We start from the raw sequence: 18481 nt of genomic DNA, 5'->3' as shown, positions 1-18481 counted from the left end.
TGACAAACACGTCTCCTTTCCTATTTCTCGGAGGCATGCCAAGGTTTTCCTTCCTTGTTTCTCATCACTCACCAGCCTGTGATTATTTCCCTGCTCTGATCTCACTTTAATACATCCACTAGCACAAAGCCTGCTGGAGCCAATTAGATCACCACCCCTGAACCCCGCACCCAAATACAACGACTTCACTACACGTCTTCTAATCGGGCCTTCACTCCTGTTTGGGCCAGCCAGCCTGCAGGAGGGAGATTGGAGGGAAATGTCACACCAAGAGAACAGATGTCATTGGGGATCTGTGGCAGGAATGTCTTTCCCCTCCTTAAATTATTGATGCAGCTTTTAAGAGATCGGGCATTGGCACAGCAGACTGAGTGTCTTACAAGGAATTCCTTGCTCCTGGGGCGTCCATCGCCCCCCTTCTAGGTCTTACGCCTTGCAATGAGGCACTTTCCCTAGGCAATGAAGAATCAATGTTCTCCATCCCCCTCCCCGGGAGAAAAGCTCCAGGCTGCCCCTAGCGGCAAAGCTCGAGAAGGCAGCTTTACACATAAAAGGGGTTGCTGTTGCTTTCAGCACCACAGCAGTGGACAGCGCCTCTCTGGCATCTCAGCGGAGGCAGAGGCGTCTTGGGGGTGTGTGTGGGGGAGTTTGCAGCCCGAGGTACCAGGCGCAGGGGGAGATGCTGTAGGCAGAGCGTTATCCGCGGCAGAGGCAGCCAGATCCAGAGGGTCTGCGCCCCCTCCCCGGCTGCAGCATGGCTCGGCAGAGCCCTGGTCCTGCCTCTGGAAGAGCCCGGCGCTGATGCAGAGAGGACCCGGTGGGGCAGGCGAACCATAGGAAGAAGTGTGGCATCCTTAGGGGGAGCAGGAGCGAGAAGGGACGGTGGGCAGCCCATCCCGGCTCCCCCTCGCCCAGGGCACGCTGCTGAAGGACGGGCGGCAGCAGCAGCAACGAAATCTGGGCGGGGCGCTAAGAGTGGCTTAGCCCAGGCAAAGTTTTCCAGGCGTGGGGGGGCCGCAGCTAGGAAGGAGAGAGCCCCACGCGTGGGAAGGATCTGCCGTGCCGTGGGTGTGCTGCTGGTGGATCGCTGGTCCCCGGGGCTTCCCCACAGCTGATTCTGCTCCTGCCAGGCACTTCGGTTCAGTTGTTTGAACCAGAGGACAGGGGGGAGCCTGCTGCCTCTTGCCAGCCCTGAGTTCCCACTCAAGCCCAGGTAAGTGGTTCTCTTTGGCTTCCAAGGCAATGGAGAATTGCTGGAGAGTTTCACAGCACTTTGTGTGTGTGTGTGGGGGGGGGGGGACTCCTGCTTTGTTAACACTCAACTTGGAAGATTTTGACGGTAAAGAACTTAATTGATTCCCCCCCCCTCCCCGACCCTTTTAAACACGTTTCTTTCACACCACTGAAGAATCCCACCTTCAGAAATGGGTCTGTGGATTGCATCAGTCTATCTAGACAGGTTGGACGTCAGTGATTGAATGAGTGATATTTTCCCTCCACTCCAGCTGAGTTTGCTTAGATTTTGTGTGAACGTTTTTGGATCTATCCAAAAATGATCCCCTGAAAACGCTGGATACATTCGTCCCTGCTTTAGCTCCATTCACTTCACTGGAGTTATGTTTAAGATGGATTTGGTTCCTTGCTTTGACATTTGTTTTGGTTTTTGTTGGTTTTTAATCAATCCCCTGGAGAAGGTATTTGACCATTCCTAGGTTGGAAGATTCCTCCCCTGTATATTCTGCTTTGCAGTTAGTTATTCTTTGCATTTATACATTTACCGCGTAATCAATATGTATTGGAGAATAAACCCAGAAATGTATCAGACAACTGTCACCTCAACACACAGGCAACGACAACCACAACCATGACAATAAAAAGCAGAGAGGTCTGCCTAGCTCCCTTAATACTTCCCTTCCCACAATAAAGTCTTACATTTCAGAAGAGTGGTTAGTTTAAAATGAATAACCTTACCTGGTGCAAGGGCAGTGCAGAAACAGCAAGGTGAAGGGAGCACCTACAAAAGCTGTAGGGTGTCTACAAATAGGTCGCTTATTAAGGTCTGGCACATTGGTGATTTCTATTGCTCTCAATGGGCTTTGGACCAGACTCTCTGTGCATGTAGGTACTGCCTATAATATAAGGGAGAACAGCCTTAGAAAACAAACTAAGGATGCTCCCATACTGTGTATTGATTATAATAAGGTTGATTTATTTTCCTACTGTTCCAGGCTGCCTGGGTTACTCTCTAGAGGGATGGCATATTTATAAGGTTAAGTGGTGACTTGATCACAGTTGATAAGTACCTATGGGAACAAATATTTGCTCATGAGTTCTTCAATCTAGCAGAGAAAGGTCTATGCTGACCCAATGGCTGGAAGCTGAAGCTAGACAAATTCAGACTGGAAATAAGATATACATCTTTGACAGTGAGGGTAATTAACCAGTGGAATGATTTACCAAGAGTCGTGATGGATTCTCTATTGCAGACAGTTTTTAAAAAAATGGATGTTTTTCCAACAGATCCACTCTGGGAATTATTTTGGGGCAGTTCTGTTATACAGGGGGTCAGACCAGATGGTCCCTTCTGGCCTTGAAATCTTGAATCAGGTCATTCCTTTTTCTAATGCCAGGCAACGCTTTCTGAAGCCCACTCACTTATTTCCCAATCATTTTTGATTTTGTGCCATCATTTTAATAGAGCTTGAGCAGGGGAGGTGGCAGAGCAAAGTAAACAGTGTACATGCACATGATCAACTGTACAAAGCCCCCTCGTGTTTGTCACAGTTCAGGGCAACTGCACCTGTATTTCCTCCTCTATGGCCCAGCAAGGGCACCCACTTTTATGCTTCTGGCTCCTAGCTTTCACCTTGCTTGGGTGGAGACGTGCATCTCTCCCCCTCCTGGGGATTTTCTAGGCCACACAGTTCCCTGCCTGCACAGTGAGTTCCCCAGCAAATCAGACTGCTTCAGCCAGTTTGCTTTGCTTTTCTTCTTGGAGGCTATAACCAGTTTAATCTCCCACAGTTAGAAGCTACCACACACCTTTTCTAAGCAAGCACATTTATTCTTAAGGCAAAAGCATGACTGAGAAAACATATTAAAATAATGAATAATAATAAACCCTACACACATGCTAACCAAGTTTACCAGAGATCACCCCAACTCCAACAAGGGTTCTGGTAGGTGTCAGTGCTTCACATTCCACCCTGGGTTTTTTTTCTGTGGTTATAAGTTCAGAACTAGATGCCCATGAATCTGTGTCACTTGTTTATACAGTTTGAGTCTTTGATCCTGGGACCTGGGGAACAGGTAACTTGCAGATGGTGGGTTTCTTCTCAGGGCAGAGGTGGGCCTGGAGGTGGGAATTTGCATTCGCCTCCTCCCAAGTACAGTAGAAACCCATTTATCGGACCCTCCATTATCCATATTAAATGAACAACTGGCTCACACAGATCCAGAAGTGAGTGATCTCTACTGTGGCCGCGAGATTGCACTGCAGCCTTGCACATTCCCATTCTCCAGGTTATCTGAATTTTTGATGATCCGATCTGGCTCTGGTCCCAAGGAGACCAGATAAATGGGGTTCTGCTGTATTTCTTAGGAAACCCACTAAACCAGGGGTGGGCAAACTTTTTGGCCCAAGGGCCACATCTGGGTATGGAAATCCTGTGGTGGGCCATGAATGCTCACAAAATTGGGGGCTGGTGTGTGGTAGGGGTGAGGGCTCTGGCTGGGGGTGCAGGCTCTGGGGTGGGGCCAGAAATGAGGAGTTCAGGGTGAGGGAGAGGGCTCCAGACTGGGGCAGAGGGTTGGTGTGCGGGGGGGAGATAGATGAGGACTCTGTCTGAAGGTGCAGACTCTGGGGTGGGGCTGGGAATGAGGGGTTGAGGGTGCAGGAGGGTGCTCCAGACTGGGACGGAGGGGTTTGGAGGGCAGGGGGGATGAGGGCTGAGGCAGGCAGTTGGGGTGCAGGAGAGGGTCAGAGATGCAGGCTTTGGGCAGCACTTACCTGGAATGCTCCTGGAAGCAGCAGCATGTCCCCCTTCTGGCTCCTATGCGGAGGTGTGGCCAGGCAGCTCTGCGCGCTGCCCTGTCCAAAGGCGCCACCCCACAGCTCCCATTGGCCACAGCTCCCGGCCAATGGGAGCTGTGCGGGCAGCACTTGGGGCAGGGGCAGTGTGCGGAGCCCCCTGGCTGCCCCTACGCGTAGGAGTTGGAGGGGGGACATGCTGGCTGCATCTGGGAGCTACATGCTTCCTGGCTGGAGCTCAAGGGCCAGATTAAAATGTCTGGAGGGCCGGATGCAGCCCCCGGGCTGTAGTTTGCCCACCCCCGCACTAAACTAAAAGTTTATCTGTGGCTTGCTCATTGTTTAAAAGAGTCCTCTGAAGCTATTACACTTCCCAGGGTTTTACATTAGTCATGTCTCCACTCTAGAGATGCTACATACGATCCCACAATAATACCTTTGCATTTTGAATACAATAAACTCCTAAGACACACAAACTGAATTCAATCAGGTTTGTCCAGGAGATTGCAGGAACTTGCCATATTTGTCACATTGTGCTGCCGAACTCCACTTACAGATTCACCGACAGCACCTCCCTCCCTATGTGTCACCTTGCAGTTCTGTGCTGGTATCATCTCGCCAGGAGACTCCATTCCCATTGCTATGGGCTAGATTCCCCAGCTAGTGTAAACTGGCCATAGGTCCATTGATGTAAATGGAGCTACCCTGAGTACCTGGCACTTCATGTGCAGCCTGGAGTTAGAAACCTACAAATCCAACTAGGCAACAGAGGGGGAAAGTTCTGCCTCGTATTTAGAGCAGGGTACTGGGAGTCAGGACTCCTGGGTTCATTATTCAGGGTCTGCCACTCACCTGCTGTGTGACTTTGGTCGCCCGTTCTGGAAGTAACGGAGCCCGCGGTGCATTGCAGGATGCATGTCTAAAACAAGAGAGCTCCTTCTATGGTGATTACTTACGGGGAGCTGGGGAGGCTCTTCCGGGACAGGAGCAGTTTGCCTGCTGGGGCTGGTGCCTGTTGATGGCAGCACATGTGCTTGCTGGGCACATGACTTTATTTGCAAACTCCACCTCTGTTGTCCATGGGGCACAGGACTAGATGAGCATGTGCACGCCCTGTGCTTGCCCGAGAGCTACGAGCATACCCTTGGGCGATGACCGGGCTGATGCAGCTGTCGCTGAAGGCAATGGAAAGCTCCCATTCCTTTCAGTGGGAGCTGGCTCAGGTCCAAGGGCAGGTTGTCGTCCTCCTCCTGCAACGTGTGCAACGCCCCTCCATGACCCTTTGCTTCCCTTGCCTGTCAGCTCAAGGAAGAGCAGGACTTGAGCCAGCTGTCCAATGGGCCTCATCTCTGTCCCTCTCGGGGACACTGTGAGGGGCCTTCTGGATCTGCAGCTCCCTGAGCAGCTGGGTGGTCCCCTTCCTCTGACTGCGCCAAACCATGCTGGGGACAGGCTGCTCTGGGGCCGGGCTGGCTTATGCTGCCACCTACTGCTTTCTCCTCCCCGCCCTGCCCTTGTAGCTGTGCAAACCTGCCTGAGGATTTGGGCCCAGGCCCTCCAAGGTATCTAGGCTCCTAATGTCCACCGATTTCTGTGAAAGTTCAGATCCTAAATCCTCCCGAGGATCCGGGCCTGGGGCCTGATGCTGCACAGCAAGAACGGGAAATTGTAGCTGATGATTGGCCTGCCATGCTGAGAAAATGAGACACATCAGCCTGTCTTTCCCAACCAGCCCGAGGTTCTGCTGTGTACTACAACTGCCCTCCTGGAGCCATCCCGCAGCAGGGATGGTCTAGACAATGTAACGAGGGGTGGCCATTAACGTGAGACATTGAGATCCTGGGTAAAAGCTGAGAGCCCAGGGGGGAAACTGTATTTCAGAGGCAGGGCCTCAGGCTCTTGGAAGCACAGCAAGTGTGGCTGTTCATCCGTCCCAAATTATTCTACCGAGGATGAATTAACATTCCCAGAGACTGCTAAGCATGTCTTCAGGGTGACAGAACGCTGTGCAGTGTGAACCAGGAATCGTTGGGAAGGAGTAAACCTAACACAGCGCGGCTGTTCCTTGATTCAGTCTTTCAGGGGACAGTTGCTCCTTGCAAAGGCCTTTGTGCTGGTGATGTAATGGCCAGGACAAAGGTGGCTGGCACAGTAATGTCTGCTGGGCGGGGGTCAAAGGCAGGTGTCAAGCCGAGTCAGGAGATGGGTACCAAGGTCAAGCCAGGCCGGGGCTGAAGGCAGGAGTCAAGAACAAGATGGGGCGAATGGTGAGTCTTGTAGCAGTAGCAATCTCGAATCTGTGTTGCTTAGACAGTTCCAGGGGCTGACTTCCTGGTCTAAAGAGTTTGTGTGGACTACTCAGGTGGCTGCAGGATTCTGTCGCTTGGTCCACTTTGGGCGGTACTTCCTGCATTGCCATCCCTCCAGTAACTTCTGGATGCTGGTCTGCCTGGCTCTCCCTGGCAACATGGAGGCATCAGCTGCCCAGGACCCCCCAACCCTGGTTTCTTGACCTGTCGATCTTTACAGGTGCAGCCTTGTTGTGTCCCTATTGGGGAGAGTGCCAATAAAGTAGCCAAACAGAGGCATCTGTAGCCTTCCTGCCCCCAAGGGCGTGATTGAAAATCTAATGACTTCAATGGGATTTGGATCAGGCCCAAAGGGGGGGAGGGAACTCTGTGCCATCTCTAAATAACCTGGCACTCTAGGGGCCACTGCTGGGGTGATCCAGTGTCTGTGATTCCCTGTCTATGGTACACAGAAAGGGTTGGCTAGTCCAGTAGAGTCTGGAATAGGGTTGGGTGAATAATGGATATTTTTTTGGTTCATTGGCAATTCTGAAAAAAAAAATCATGTTTTGAGTCAAACCAAATCCCAAATAGTTCCAAACTTTTGGCAAATAGAACAATCAAAGCAGATTTCATTTCAGGTGGGATTAAGTGCCTGGGTTGACTTTGACTTTGAGCATTTTTAACATTTTTAATTAACAAAAATTAAAGGAAATTTCCAAATGAAAAGTCATTTTGAATAGAAAAGTCAAAATGTTTTGTTTAAAAAAAATGTCGTTTTTTTTTCTTCAGATTTCTTTTGTGGGGCTTTTAAAAATTATTTTTGTTTTTTTTTTCCGGACCCAAACAATTTGGTGACATTGACACACATTTGTGAAATGTTTTGGTATTGCTGAATCTGCCTTTTTCTCTGAAAAAAAGTTTTGGATGGAAAACTTCACCCAGCTCTAGTCTGGACTAGTCTGCTGCTTGGACGGGTGGCAAATTCCGTTTGTATGTGGACTGAAGCCACCAATTTACTTCACATAGCACCTGATGTTCAGTCGATAGCAATCTGGGATGAATCTGAGCTAGTAATCCAGAGGTGAAAACATCCATACCCCACCCCCTGTCCATTTAATTTCCCTCACTCATCCGATCCTGGAAAGCTCCTCAGAATTGGAAAGAGACAGGCTTTGATTTCAAGACTTGTTAGTTGTCTAAATAAAACAGCTTGAAAGTATCTGAAATGCCAGCTACTCCCAGGCAATGCAGAATGCCCCAGTAGAAGCATCAGTCGACCCACTTAAATGGATTGCAGAGAAAATAGGACCAGCCATTGAATCCCCTTTCGAGATGGAACTCCCACTGACATTCTTGTAAGTTTCACATGTTGCGGCTACTGAATGGGGCCAGTCGTTCTTTCTCCACCAAGTGTTTCTGTGGCTGGGGCATCTTTGCAGGCCACTGGGGTAGATAATCATTGGCAAAAAGACCTCTGCACCAAACATGGAATCTGTCCTGCAAGGTGCCTCACCGCCAGCTGATGTCCCGCTGAGAGACGGGGACTCTCGCTGCAGGATCAATGATTTGGGGCGGGGGAGCAACAAAGCAAGCGATGAATTTTCATTTCTAGTATAGGACACAAAAGAGGAGCTTGTCTCTGCTAGAGGCTCTGGAATACTTCGCAGCCTGGAAACCATATTAAAAACATTCAGCTGGCTTTGCAGATGTATAGTAATGCAGCAAATGTTTGGGTGACACAGTAGTCAGATTTATGGGTGTTTTTGTTTCTTCATTAATTTTTTGGCCAGACACTGATATATTATGATGGAGACTCTTGGGTCTTGCAGTGGAAGCCTGCTCCGTGCTATATCTGTTATTGTGTTCCCCAGTCACAGATCAAGTCCAGAAGGTGCTTCTCCAGGAATTAATTCAGGCCAGGTTTCTCGTCCCAAAGGGATCCCCGAAGAGCATGTAAATTCCAAGGTGTCGCCGGGTGTTCCACTTCACTAAGCAGCTAAAACTCTCTCCCCCCGCTCTCCTCCAGAGCGGCTCTGTCCGAGATCAGATTTACGACCATGAAGATGATTTGGAATGAGAGAAGGGAGAAGAACTTCAGAAGTGAAGGAGGTGAGATGGAGAGACCATGATACTGTTGAGTTTGCAGTCAGCCTCTGAGAGGAAGCGCTGTCCCACAGGGGCGGACTCAGCTTCCTGGGTTCATCAGTAATCTCTCTGGAATCCAGGGAGATCACTGATGAACCCAGGAAGCTGAACAGCACATACGGCCTCTTCAGACGCTCCGGAACCTGCATGGGCATAATAAAGCAAAAACTTCCCCCACCAAACCCGCAACCAGGCATCCAGCAGAGCCTCCCCTGGCCTAGTATACCCAGGTGCACCTGGCTGAGGGGCCAGAGATAGGCGCCTCCTTCAGCTCAGGATCCTCAGCCGCAGGCCCTCTAGTGGAGTCACGCACCTGAGCCAGGTCAGCTGCTTAGGTAGCTCATGCCCTAGTCACTAAGTGTCTTTCTCTTCTCCGGCTCATGCTCAGTACCTTACTGACACCCCCCTACGTTTCCCCGTGCCCCCAGTTGTCTTTTGTGCATGTGCTGTGCTACCCCAACTCACCCCCCCCCACCTAATGGTGGCCTGCATGTGGCCCTCTTGCTGTGGGGGGCAGGCAAGTAACAGATCTTAGCTGTGCTCAGAGCATGCCGACAGGATCGTGCTCCACTGGTGAGACAGACGTTTCCCTGCCTCGTTTGAGAATCCCAGGGCCTCTGGAGCATCAGCATGAGAGAGGGCACTGAGCAGCTCGTTGGCTGTAGGGTGGTGTCAGGGCATAGCTGGCTCTGAAAATGCTGTGCAGTGGAAACGTAGATGCCCTGTGGATGAGATGGCGGCTGAGCGGCAGCGTTGAAAATGTCAGTGGTACCCAAATGGTGGACTTAGGCACCTCAAAGCCTTTAAGGATCTGGGCCTACCTTCTCAAAGGTAGCCACTGGTTTCGGGTGTCTTTATTCTTAGGTGCTTAACTTGACCCTTTGGGTCAGATTTTCAAATTTTCTGAGCACCTGCAGCAACCATCCAACTGGAGTTCTAGGTGCTCAGCACCTCAGTAAATCAGATTCTAGGTGACTCAAGCTGGGCATCTCCAAACTGCAAAATGTTGGCTTCAATTCACTGACTTCAATGAGTTTTGAATCAGAATGCTTATTTTGTGAGCTGTTCCCGTGATCGCAGCAGAGCTACTCTTGGAGTTAAGTGCTACTCAGTGTGAGTGGGGTTGGCTGCAGGATTTGGCTTTTGATTGCTGCTTGCCCTTCATTGGTGGGCTGTTCCTTTCATGCCAATTTATTAGTGGTCAAATTTGTGGATGATGAGACAGGAAGACAGAGCCAGTCTAGAATAATCTAGAGTGTTTGAGCAGCCCGGGCTGCTCCATCATATATCTAGTGTATGTCTGTCATGTATATGGAGGGGATAGCCATGTAATAAATTGGAAAGGCATGTGATAAACCATGTGACTGATAAATAATCTTATGAGGTGCCAGTGCGATTGTTGATGTCACATCATAATTTGATATGACATGGCATACTATGTACTACTACTACTGATGAGTCATGAAATAATGTAAAAATATTAACTGTAATACCGAATTTTTTGGGGGGGTGGGGGAAGGAAAGACATGAAAATGAAATTTAAAATTGTTCCAAAAGGACAAGTGGCAGGTTTTATTATAAACTCGTGTAGCAGTAGAGCTTAAAGAACCCATGCTCAGTACTGTACAAATAGAAACAAAACGAGCATTCCCTTTCCTGTAAAGCTCATGGTATCAGTCAATAGGGTGATCAAGAGCAAATGTGAAAAATTGGGACAGGGGGTAGGGGGTAATAGGAGCCTATATAAGAAAAAGACCCCAAAATCGGGATTGTCCCTATAAAATTGGGACATCTGGTCACCCTGTCAGTCAAAGACAAAAGACAACAGGTGGATACAACAAACAGGGGAACAGAAGGTCACAGTGAGAAGGCATTGAGAAGATCCAGGTTAGGATGATGAGCAGAGGTCATAGCAAACCTGCTGCCCAGCCATTGTCAAGCTTTTTGTAAGCATCCCAGCAGGCGACAGTTTCAAGGAGGGATTTGAAGAAGAACAATGAGGTGTCTGTAGAGTAAGAAATGCAAACTCTGTGGCCCTGGGAAAGGGGCCTGTAAAAGAGTTGGCCGCCCCCAGGCACCCTCTTATTGGCGGGGTGTCTCTGCCTTGTCCTGCTCTTTCTCCTCCCTCTGCCAGGCTCTTTTAACCAGACACCACATGCTTTCTCATCCAATAGGCACCCCTGTTGGGTCTGGGTTTATTAATGTAAGAACGGCCAGACTGGGTCACACCCATGGTCCATCTAGCCCAGCGTCCTGTCTTCCAACAGTGGCTGGTGCCAGGTGCTTCAGAGGGAATGACTAGAACAGGACAGTTATTGAGTGGTCCATCCCCTGTTGTCTACTCCCAGCTTCTGGCAGTTAGAGGCTTAGGACACCCAGAGCATGGTGTTGCATCCCTGACCATCTTGGCTAATAGCCTTGATGGACCTGTCCTCCAAGAGCTGATCTAGTTCTTTTTGGAACACAGACTTTTGGCCTTCACAGCATCCCCTGGCAATGAGTTCCACAGGTTGACTGTGTGTTGTGTGAGGAAGTACTTCCTTATGTTTGTTTTAAACCTGCTGCTTATTAATTTCATTGGGTGACCTCTGGTTCTTGTGTTATGGGAAGGGGTAAATAACACTTCTCTATTCACTTTTTCCACACCAGTCATGATTTTATAGACCTCTGTCATATGCCCCCTTAGTCATTTCTATTCCAAGCTGAAAAGTCCCAGTCTTTTTAATTTCTCCTCATATGGAAGCTGTTCCATCCCCCCTATTCAGACAAATTAACTATAAAGCAAGACTCCAAGTCTCAAGAGTCTGTCCCGGGGCCTGGCTCTGACTTCAGAGCCTGAGTGAATGAGAGGGTTCCTCCACATGGTCCATTTAGCAGTTCTTAGGAGGTAACCCGCTCTGGGGTTCGGCTGGCAGTTGCCCTGCTCAGAGCTGACTTCCCCTTCAAGAAAAGCTTCAGCTCTCTTATAAGGAACCCCAGCTGTGTGCGGTTCCCTCCCCACACCCGGTGTCTCTGGTTGGCTCATTTAGCAAGCTTGCTCCAGGCTTCAAGTCTCCCGCAGGCAGCTCCCTCTCATGCCTTTTGCTTTCTCCCAAGGCCCCTGGGTAATCCCTCCACATAATGAGCAAGCAGTTACACTCTTTCTTCCTTTCCTCCTCCTACAGGAAATTCAAGGCAGCACAAGCCCAGAGATCATCTCGCCAATGCCATGTGTGCTCAGTAAGGTGCGAGGTCCCCTGGGAGACTCATATCAACATGTTCAGTGAAAAGAGCAGCACCTCTTTGTCCAAGAAACCTAGCCAGAAAAAGACCAGGCCCCAGGGGCTCCCATCCCCTGCTCTCTGCTGCGCCTGCGGACTTTGCATCATGCTCGCCGGGATCAACATCACCCTGGTGGGAGCGTTCGCTTTTGGGACCTTCCTCCCCGTGAACAACCCCCCCATCATCATCGGACCCATCCTGCTTGTGGTTGCTTTCACGTTCTTCGGGGCCTGCTGCATCTGTAGCCGGAGACCACCCGCCCATGGGGCGAGGAAATCCAAGCCAGGTTCCAACATCGGGCTCATCAAACCCGGTAACACGGCCTTCGAGATAGAAACCAGCGAGCACACGGTGCAGGACACCACCGCCGTGCAGCTGAGCCCAACCAACTCGCCTGTGTCCTCCAGAAAGTCCACACCCGTCCATGAGAACTCCAAGACCTGCAAACTCTTCACAATGGATGGTAACGGGCCGGCGGCAAAATACACAGCAGGAGGGGAATCAATTCAGCTGAACTTGCCTAGAGACCTTATGACATCCTAAGTCAAGTCAGAGTGGTTATTAGCAGCCAGGTGGGCACTGCAGTTGGGCACGCCATGATCAGATGGATACAGCCGTTAGGAAGCAGCAAGCCTACAAAATCCTTTTGTGTGGCCAACCGATACGTTGACATCTTAAAAACCAGTTAAGAAAGGAAAGGGATGACATGGTAATTGGAAACAGTGGTGGGAAATTCCCGCTTTTTTCTGGAATGGGCGCATTTATTTAATGTGATTAGAAATAACGCTGTAATGAGGAATCGATATGGCCTAGCTACTGGGAAATTAGAGATCTTCTTTTGGAATGAATTCATTTCTTTAGTGCAACTTAAAAAAAAAAAGTAATGTCGTGATTAGAATTCAGTGCCGCAGAGTGCTGGCAAATTACAGGTCTCTCTTTTTGGAAGGGATGCAGTTTTTAATGTAATAAAAATGACCAAGGCAGTAATTAGATATTGATACCACCCAGTTGCTGGGAAATTACAGATCTTTGAGACTCGGCTTTGGGAGGGTTGAGGGAGAATAAATTTATTTTAACGCAATTAAAAATGCAACACAAAAATGTAACTTCCACTTTTTCTCCTGTCTCAACCTTTCCTTTCTTTTTTTGACTTCCACTCTAACTCTAGCAGCCAGCAGATCTCAAGTGCAGCAGATAGGTCAGCCATTTTTCCTCCTGCATAATTCAGATTCGGGTCTCAGTCCTGCTGTCTAACACACCACATCGCTTGGAAGGTCAGCTGTGCCTGAGTATGTAGGGGCTGCAGGTGATTGGTTAAGCCAGGCCTTGCAATAGGTGGAGAGTATCAGAAGAGGCAGCCCATAGACCTAATGGAAAAGGAAATGGAGTCATGTGGAAAGAGGTTCCACTGAGCAATAGAAATGGAGCGAGATAAGATGATGCACCTGAACCCCCTTTGGGGGGGAACTTTGGGCCTGGCTTGGACATGGCTACTTAGAGTCAGCGTTTATTCGGGAATGAAAATAACCGTAATGTTGTTATTGTTACAGCTGGTGGGGAATTTTTCAGTGAATCGGTTTCAGTGACAGTTTCTTAAGGATGGTTTCTCAGGTCCAGGATGGAATTTCTGGGGAGGGAGAGACCAGGATAGCCCTCACCTGGGATGTGAGGGAACCAAGTGCAGGTCCCTGATTTGGAGCAGGGACTCAAAACTGCGTTTCCGACATCCCAGGCAGGTGCCCTGACACCAGGTTACTGGTTATTCCATGGGCTCTGTCTGGCTTGTGGTTTCTTCAGGCCCCTACTTGCCAGAAGTCAGGCCAACTGATCTAGAAGATGACCAAAGGGATCTGTGTCTCCTCCCTTTAAGTGACTGTAAATCCCACTGACTTTGATATGAGCTGCGTGTGTACAGTAAGAGGAGAATAAGTTCCCTAAATAAGGGCACCATGGTTTCCTGTGTTGTAAGGCATTGGGAAGGTGGAAAGGATATTTGCTGGAGAGGACCCTGAATCTATGGAAGGGAGGAAATGCTGTCCGTGTTGCCTGCTGCTGTACATGGAAGGTTTCCATCTGACTCTGGATGCTAAGCGGTTCCTGGCTTTGGGGATAGGACGTACCTTGTAGCAGGTAGAGAAGCAGAGCTGGGGAGCAACTGCTGAATGCAGCCTGCTTCCTTCTGACACACAATACAGTGGACGGTAATGCCACTGTGAGCAGCAGTCTGCTCTTCTTGGAGGTGAGCAGAGCACAGCGCAGCAGAGGTAGACAGAGCCGTACTCTAGAGACGGAGGGTCTGCAGGGTGGTTTAGAAGTGGGGGTTGTAGCTCCTTTTGCCCACTGACAGTATCGCCAACCGGAAATGTTCAAAAATCAGGAGTCACGCCTGCCCAAAATCACAAGAGTGGCTCAGATAGCATGAGATTATTTTAACAAATAATTAATGTTGGATTCTGTTTAATCATCTTCTGGGCTTTAAGCCTTGGTGGGACATGTTTTCAAGTTGTTTTGCCATTACCAAGAGAAAGAAAGAGACTTTTTTTTTTAAGTAAGCTGAAATTCTCACATATTCACATGATTCCAGGAGCTGGGGCTTTCCGAAAAATATCAAATAGCATGAGACAGATATTACTATCTTGAGAGTTGACAACACTGCGTTAATCTCCAGGTTCCGTGGGATTTTGAGCTGCCAAATCTCCCTCCAAAGGGAAACATTTTGATGGAAGCTCGGAGTTTTTTTAAGACCTCCTTTCTCAACGGGGGATAGTGACGTGTCTTGTCTTTTGCTCTTTACACAACTTACCTAATATGAAGGAATGACACAGGCCAAATAACTACGTTTACTACATTAGAGTGAGTCAGGAAATGTTTTTTTTCATTAAAATTTTCAAGTTTTCAAAAAACAATTATGTCCTGAAATGGGATGAAAAGTCAAAATCTCGGTAAGTTTCACAAACTGAACATCTCTCTTCCCTCCTCCCCCCCTCCCCAAAAAAATATTGGTTGGGGCAATCAAAACATTTCATTTAGATTGTGACCATTTTTATTACATTGAAAATAATTATAATTAGCTTAAAATTTGATACAAAAAGTCATTTTGAATGGGAAAACCAGAATCGTTTCATTTAGGAAACATCGAAATGAAAAGCTGCGACAATTTCAAAACCTTATTTAAAAAAAATATAGTCGAAAAATTTGTCACAACCGACCATTGCCCATGAACATTTTCAGTTTTGATGCATCAGCACTTTCCTATGGAAAAAAATGTTCCCTGAAAAATTCACAACCAGCTCTACTGAACATAAGAACGGCCAGACTATGTCAGACCAATGGTCCGTCTAGCCCAGCCCATTATTCTGTCTTCTGACAGTGACGAATGCCAGGTACTTCAGAGGGAATGAACAGAACAGGGAATCATCAAGTGATCCAATGTATATAACATGTCAGGCCTGGCCACATACATACACTGCGGCAGAGGTCTGGTAGCTACAGAAATATGGAAGACAGTCAGGGTTCAAAAATTACTTACAGGGCCACTATCCTGTTCCTACACTATAGTATCATAGAAATGTAGGGCTAGAAGGGACCTTGAAGGTCATCTAGTCCAGCACTCAGGCATGGACCTGGGGCTTTAGGATCAGTGGCCTTGGAGAAGCATTTGCCGTTGTAGTTTTCATTGAGGAGCAAATCCAGCATGATGGCATCCGCACATTTATGGGACTATCACAGAGGCCAGAGCGTTTCCAACACCACCTCCGCACCCCTTCCCTTTTATTTCCTCTGTTTCTCCTTAAACTCATTGTTACATTCTCCTGCCTCCTCAGTCTAGTTTCTCTTCTCCGGGACCTTATTTTGAAACATGTCACATTTCTCCAAAGAGGGTTAGGGAAGACCCCAGATAGTTGATTGAGGGCTTCATCTCCCATGCTGGTCCCGCAAAGCCAGCTTCATTTGCTGCACGTGAGACCATTCCATCCTCAAATTATTTCTGGCTCTCCCTGCAGAGCCTCCCTTTCGGCCTGTTACATGGTTAGCAGCCCAGCTGTAATGTCCACCCTCCTTTGCCCTCCCCCGTTTGCATCAATTACTGGTGGCTTTCCTGGTGTTTTATCGTGCAGTCATGCCAATCCCCAATAGCCACTAAAGTCTGGGTGCCGTTCAGTGCTGTTAATTCAGCTAAGAGAGGATTTTCAGGTCACAGGTGAGAGCTGAATCCATTTCCCTTTGTACACCTAGACATTGGTCTCCCCCGGGACACGGTCCCGCTCAGAACAGCAAGCCAGCAAAACCAAAGTGACAATAAAAGTACGGTGCAACCAGCTATTAGCGTTGCAGACTGGCTCTTCCAGACGACGGGGCCGTGCCCAGGGGGAGCCGGTCCCCCAATATTGTGCACAGCACCCACCAGTAGGGGGCAGCATGAGTTGCAGCAATGGGATTCCAAGAGGGCTGCCTACGCTGCATTTCGCAAGCCGGCAGCTACCAGGGAAGCCGTTTTCAACAGGTGGCCATAGAGCCTCATCCAAAGCCCATTGTGCTCAATGGAAGGCCCCCTCCACGCACGTCAATGGATCAGACTTTTCATGAGCAGGAGGGACAGGAAGGAGGGAAGGGGAGAAAGAGCAAAGGGGAAGCGAGCGCCCCCTACTGGTGAAATTTACTTTAACCGCTGCATGTGAGTTACAGGTGCCGTGTAATGGTTCCGCTTACAGCCCATCATGGGGAGGGATGCACATGTGTCCCACACGCCCCCTCAGGAGAACGGCCCCCTCAGAGCTACTGCTGAGTACCCCAGCGCAGCCTGTTGCTGTCAGGTTAGAACATGTCAGTCAGACTCCTTAGCTGTGCTAATCCCCGGGGGATCTGCAGTCCCGCCACCCCTATTCTCCTGGGCATTGGTTTGGTTGGCCTGGGTTGGGGAACGCCAGCCTTCGAAGGGCTAAGGTGAGCGCAGTGCACTTTTCTCTCAGAAAATCGATCGGTCCTGGGAACAGACCCGTTTGTTTTTTTCCTGCCATCGCTCTGTTCCCTAGAGGGGACGGGCAGCAGCATAGGTGTGTCCCTCACCCCACGGGATTTTCAGAGGAAGTCGGCACCTATGTAACTTCAAGAGTTGTTAGGCAGAAGAGAAGGGAGGTATTCGGGGCCTGATTCGAAGTACACTGAAGCCAGTGGAAAGACTCCTGTGGAGTTCAGTGAGTGTTGAATCAGGACCTTGGTGAATGTTGATTTGGAGGTTGTTTTAAGACAGTGGTTCCCAAACTGGGGTTCGCAGAATGTTACAGGGGGTTCTTGGGAAAAAATTCCCTAATGGCGGCCAGAGCTGTCCCTAGGGACCCTGGGCAGCACGGGGCCAGCATCCCGGAGCCCCTGAACTTCCAAGAGTTAAACAGATCAAAACAAGCAGATCTATCACACTGAGGAGATTTAAACTTCAAGACTCCTTATAAGAAATGGAAAGGGAGGTGGATATTTTTTGCTGTTTTTAAAATTAAATAGTATTGTTTTTAAAATTATGATGAAGAACAAGTTTAAGCTTTGTTGTAACGTGCGTTGTTTGCCTGGACTGCTCAAGACCTGAATGTTTGTGTGGGAGGAGCTCTTTGAGTTGGCTTCTTAAATACCTTCCTGCTGTTTCACATCTGAAACTCCTTGATGAAACCTAGGAACCTAGTTTTATAACAGGCTTCTTCAAAGTGATACAAGCTACGAAAGTGAGATCTTGGAAGAGTGTTGCTGTTTTCATAATGTAATAAAAATACTGTAATGGTAAATAATTAGGGTTACCATATTTCAGCAAGTAAAAAAGAGGACGGGAGGAGCCCCGCCCTAGCCCCGCCCCTGCCCCTCCCACTTCCCACCCCCCCCAGAACCCCCAACCCTCCCCCCGCTCCTTGTCCCCTGACTGCCCCCTCCTGGGACCCCTGCCCCTAACTGCCCCCCAGGACTCCACCCCCTACCTAAGACTCCCTGCCTCTTGTCCCCTGACTGCCCCCTCCTGAGACCCTCCCCCCATCCTAACTGGCCCCCTAGAACCCTACCGCCTACCTGTATCCTGACTTCCCCAACCCTTATCCACACCCCCACCCCCAGACAGACCCCTGGGACTCCCACGCCCCATCCAACCACTCCCCACCCCCTGACAGCCCCCCCCCAGAACTCCCGACCCATTTAAACCCCTCTGCTCCCTGTCCCCTGACTGCTCCGATCCCTCTCCCCACTCCTGCCCCCTGACAGCCCCGCCCCCAGAACTCCCAACCCCCCCCCTGCTCCTTGTCCCCTGACTGCCCCCTCCTGGGACCCCTGCTCCTAACTGCCCTCCAGAACCCCACCCCCTCCCTAAGCCTCCCTGTTCCTTGTCCCCTAACTGCCCCCTCCTAAGACCCCCCCAACTACCCCCCAGCACCCTACCCCCTACCCGTACCCTGACTGCACAAAACCTTATCCACCCCCCCCAGAAATCCCCCCCCCCGAATTCCCGACCCCCCCTCGTCTCTTGACTGCCCCCTCCAAAACCTCCCTGCCCCTTCTCTGACCCCCTGACCCCCTTGTTGTTGGCCTTCGCCTAATGTCTCTGTGAACTTGCTCAGGAACGGCCTGAGCTGCTCGCCCCGGCACGCTGGGCAGCAGGGGAGGAGGAGCTCCAGACTGCCGGAGGCGATCTGCGAATGCAAGGAGGGAGGGAGTGATCTCTGCTGCAGGGGAAGCGGAGGAGGGGCTCTCTCTGGCTGTCGGAGCCCAGTGCAAGTGGCAC

At 49.7% G+C, this 18481-nt stretch overlaps 1 protein-coding gene across 2 annotated transcripts; it reads left to right on the top strand.

Moving 5' to 3' along the window:
* Nucleotides 1-577: 577 nt before the first annotated feature.
* Nucleotides 578-12843, top strand: TMEM275 (transmembrane protein 275). Of its 2 annotated transcripts, XM_065553770.1 has the most exons (3): nt 578-1213; nt 8193-8430; nt 11631-12843. In XM_065553770.1, the coding sequence occupies exon 3, from the start codon at nt 11722-11724 to the stop codon at nt 12268-12270; it is 549 nt and encodes a 182-aa protein (XP_065409842.1). In that variant the 5' UTR covers nt 578-1213; nt 8193-8430; nt 11631-11721; the 3' UTR covers nt 12271-12843. The 2 variants fall into 2 exon arrangements, with proteins under 2 accessions (XP_065409842.1, XP_042700917.1); XM_042844983.2 differs by lacking the exon at nt 8193-8430.
* The last annotated feature ends 5638 nt before the right edge of the window (nt 12844-18481 follow it).

The sequence above is a fragment of the Chrysemys picta genome, chromosome 8, assembly GCF_011386835.1.
Source record: "Chrysemys picta bellii isolate R12L10 chromosome 8, ASM1138683v2, whole genome shotgun sequence".
In the NCBI taxonomy this organism is placed as follows: domain Eukaryota; kingdom Metazoa; phylum Chordata; order Testudines; family Emydidae; genus Chrysemys; species Chrysemys picta.
Note: the sequence above shows the minus strand (reverse complement) of the source record. Positions and strands in the feature narration are given on the sequence as shown.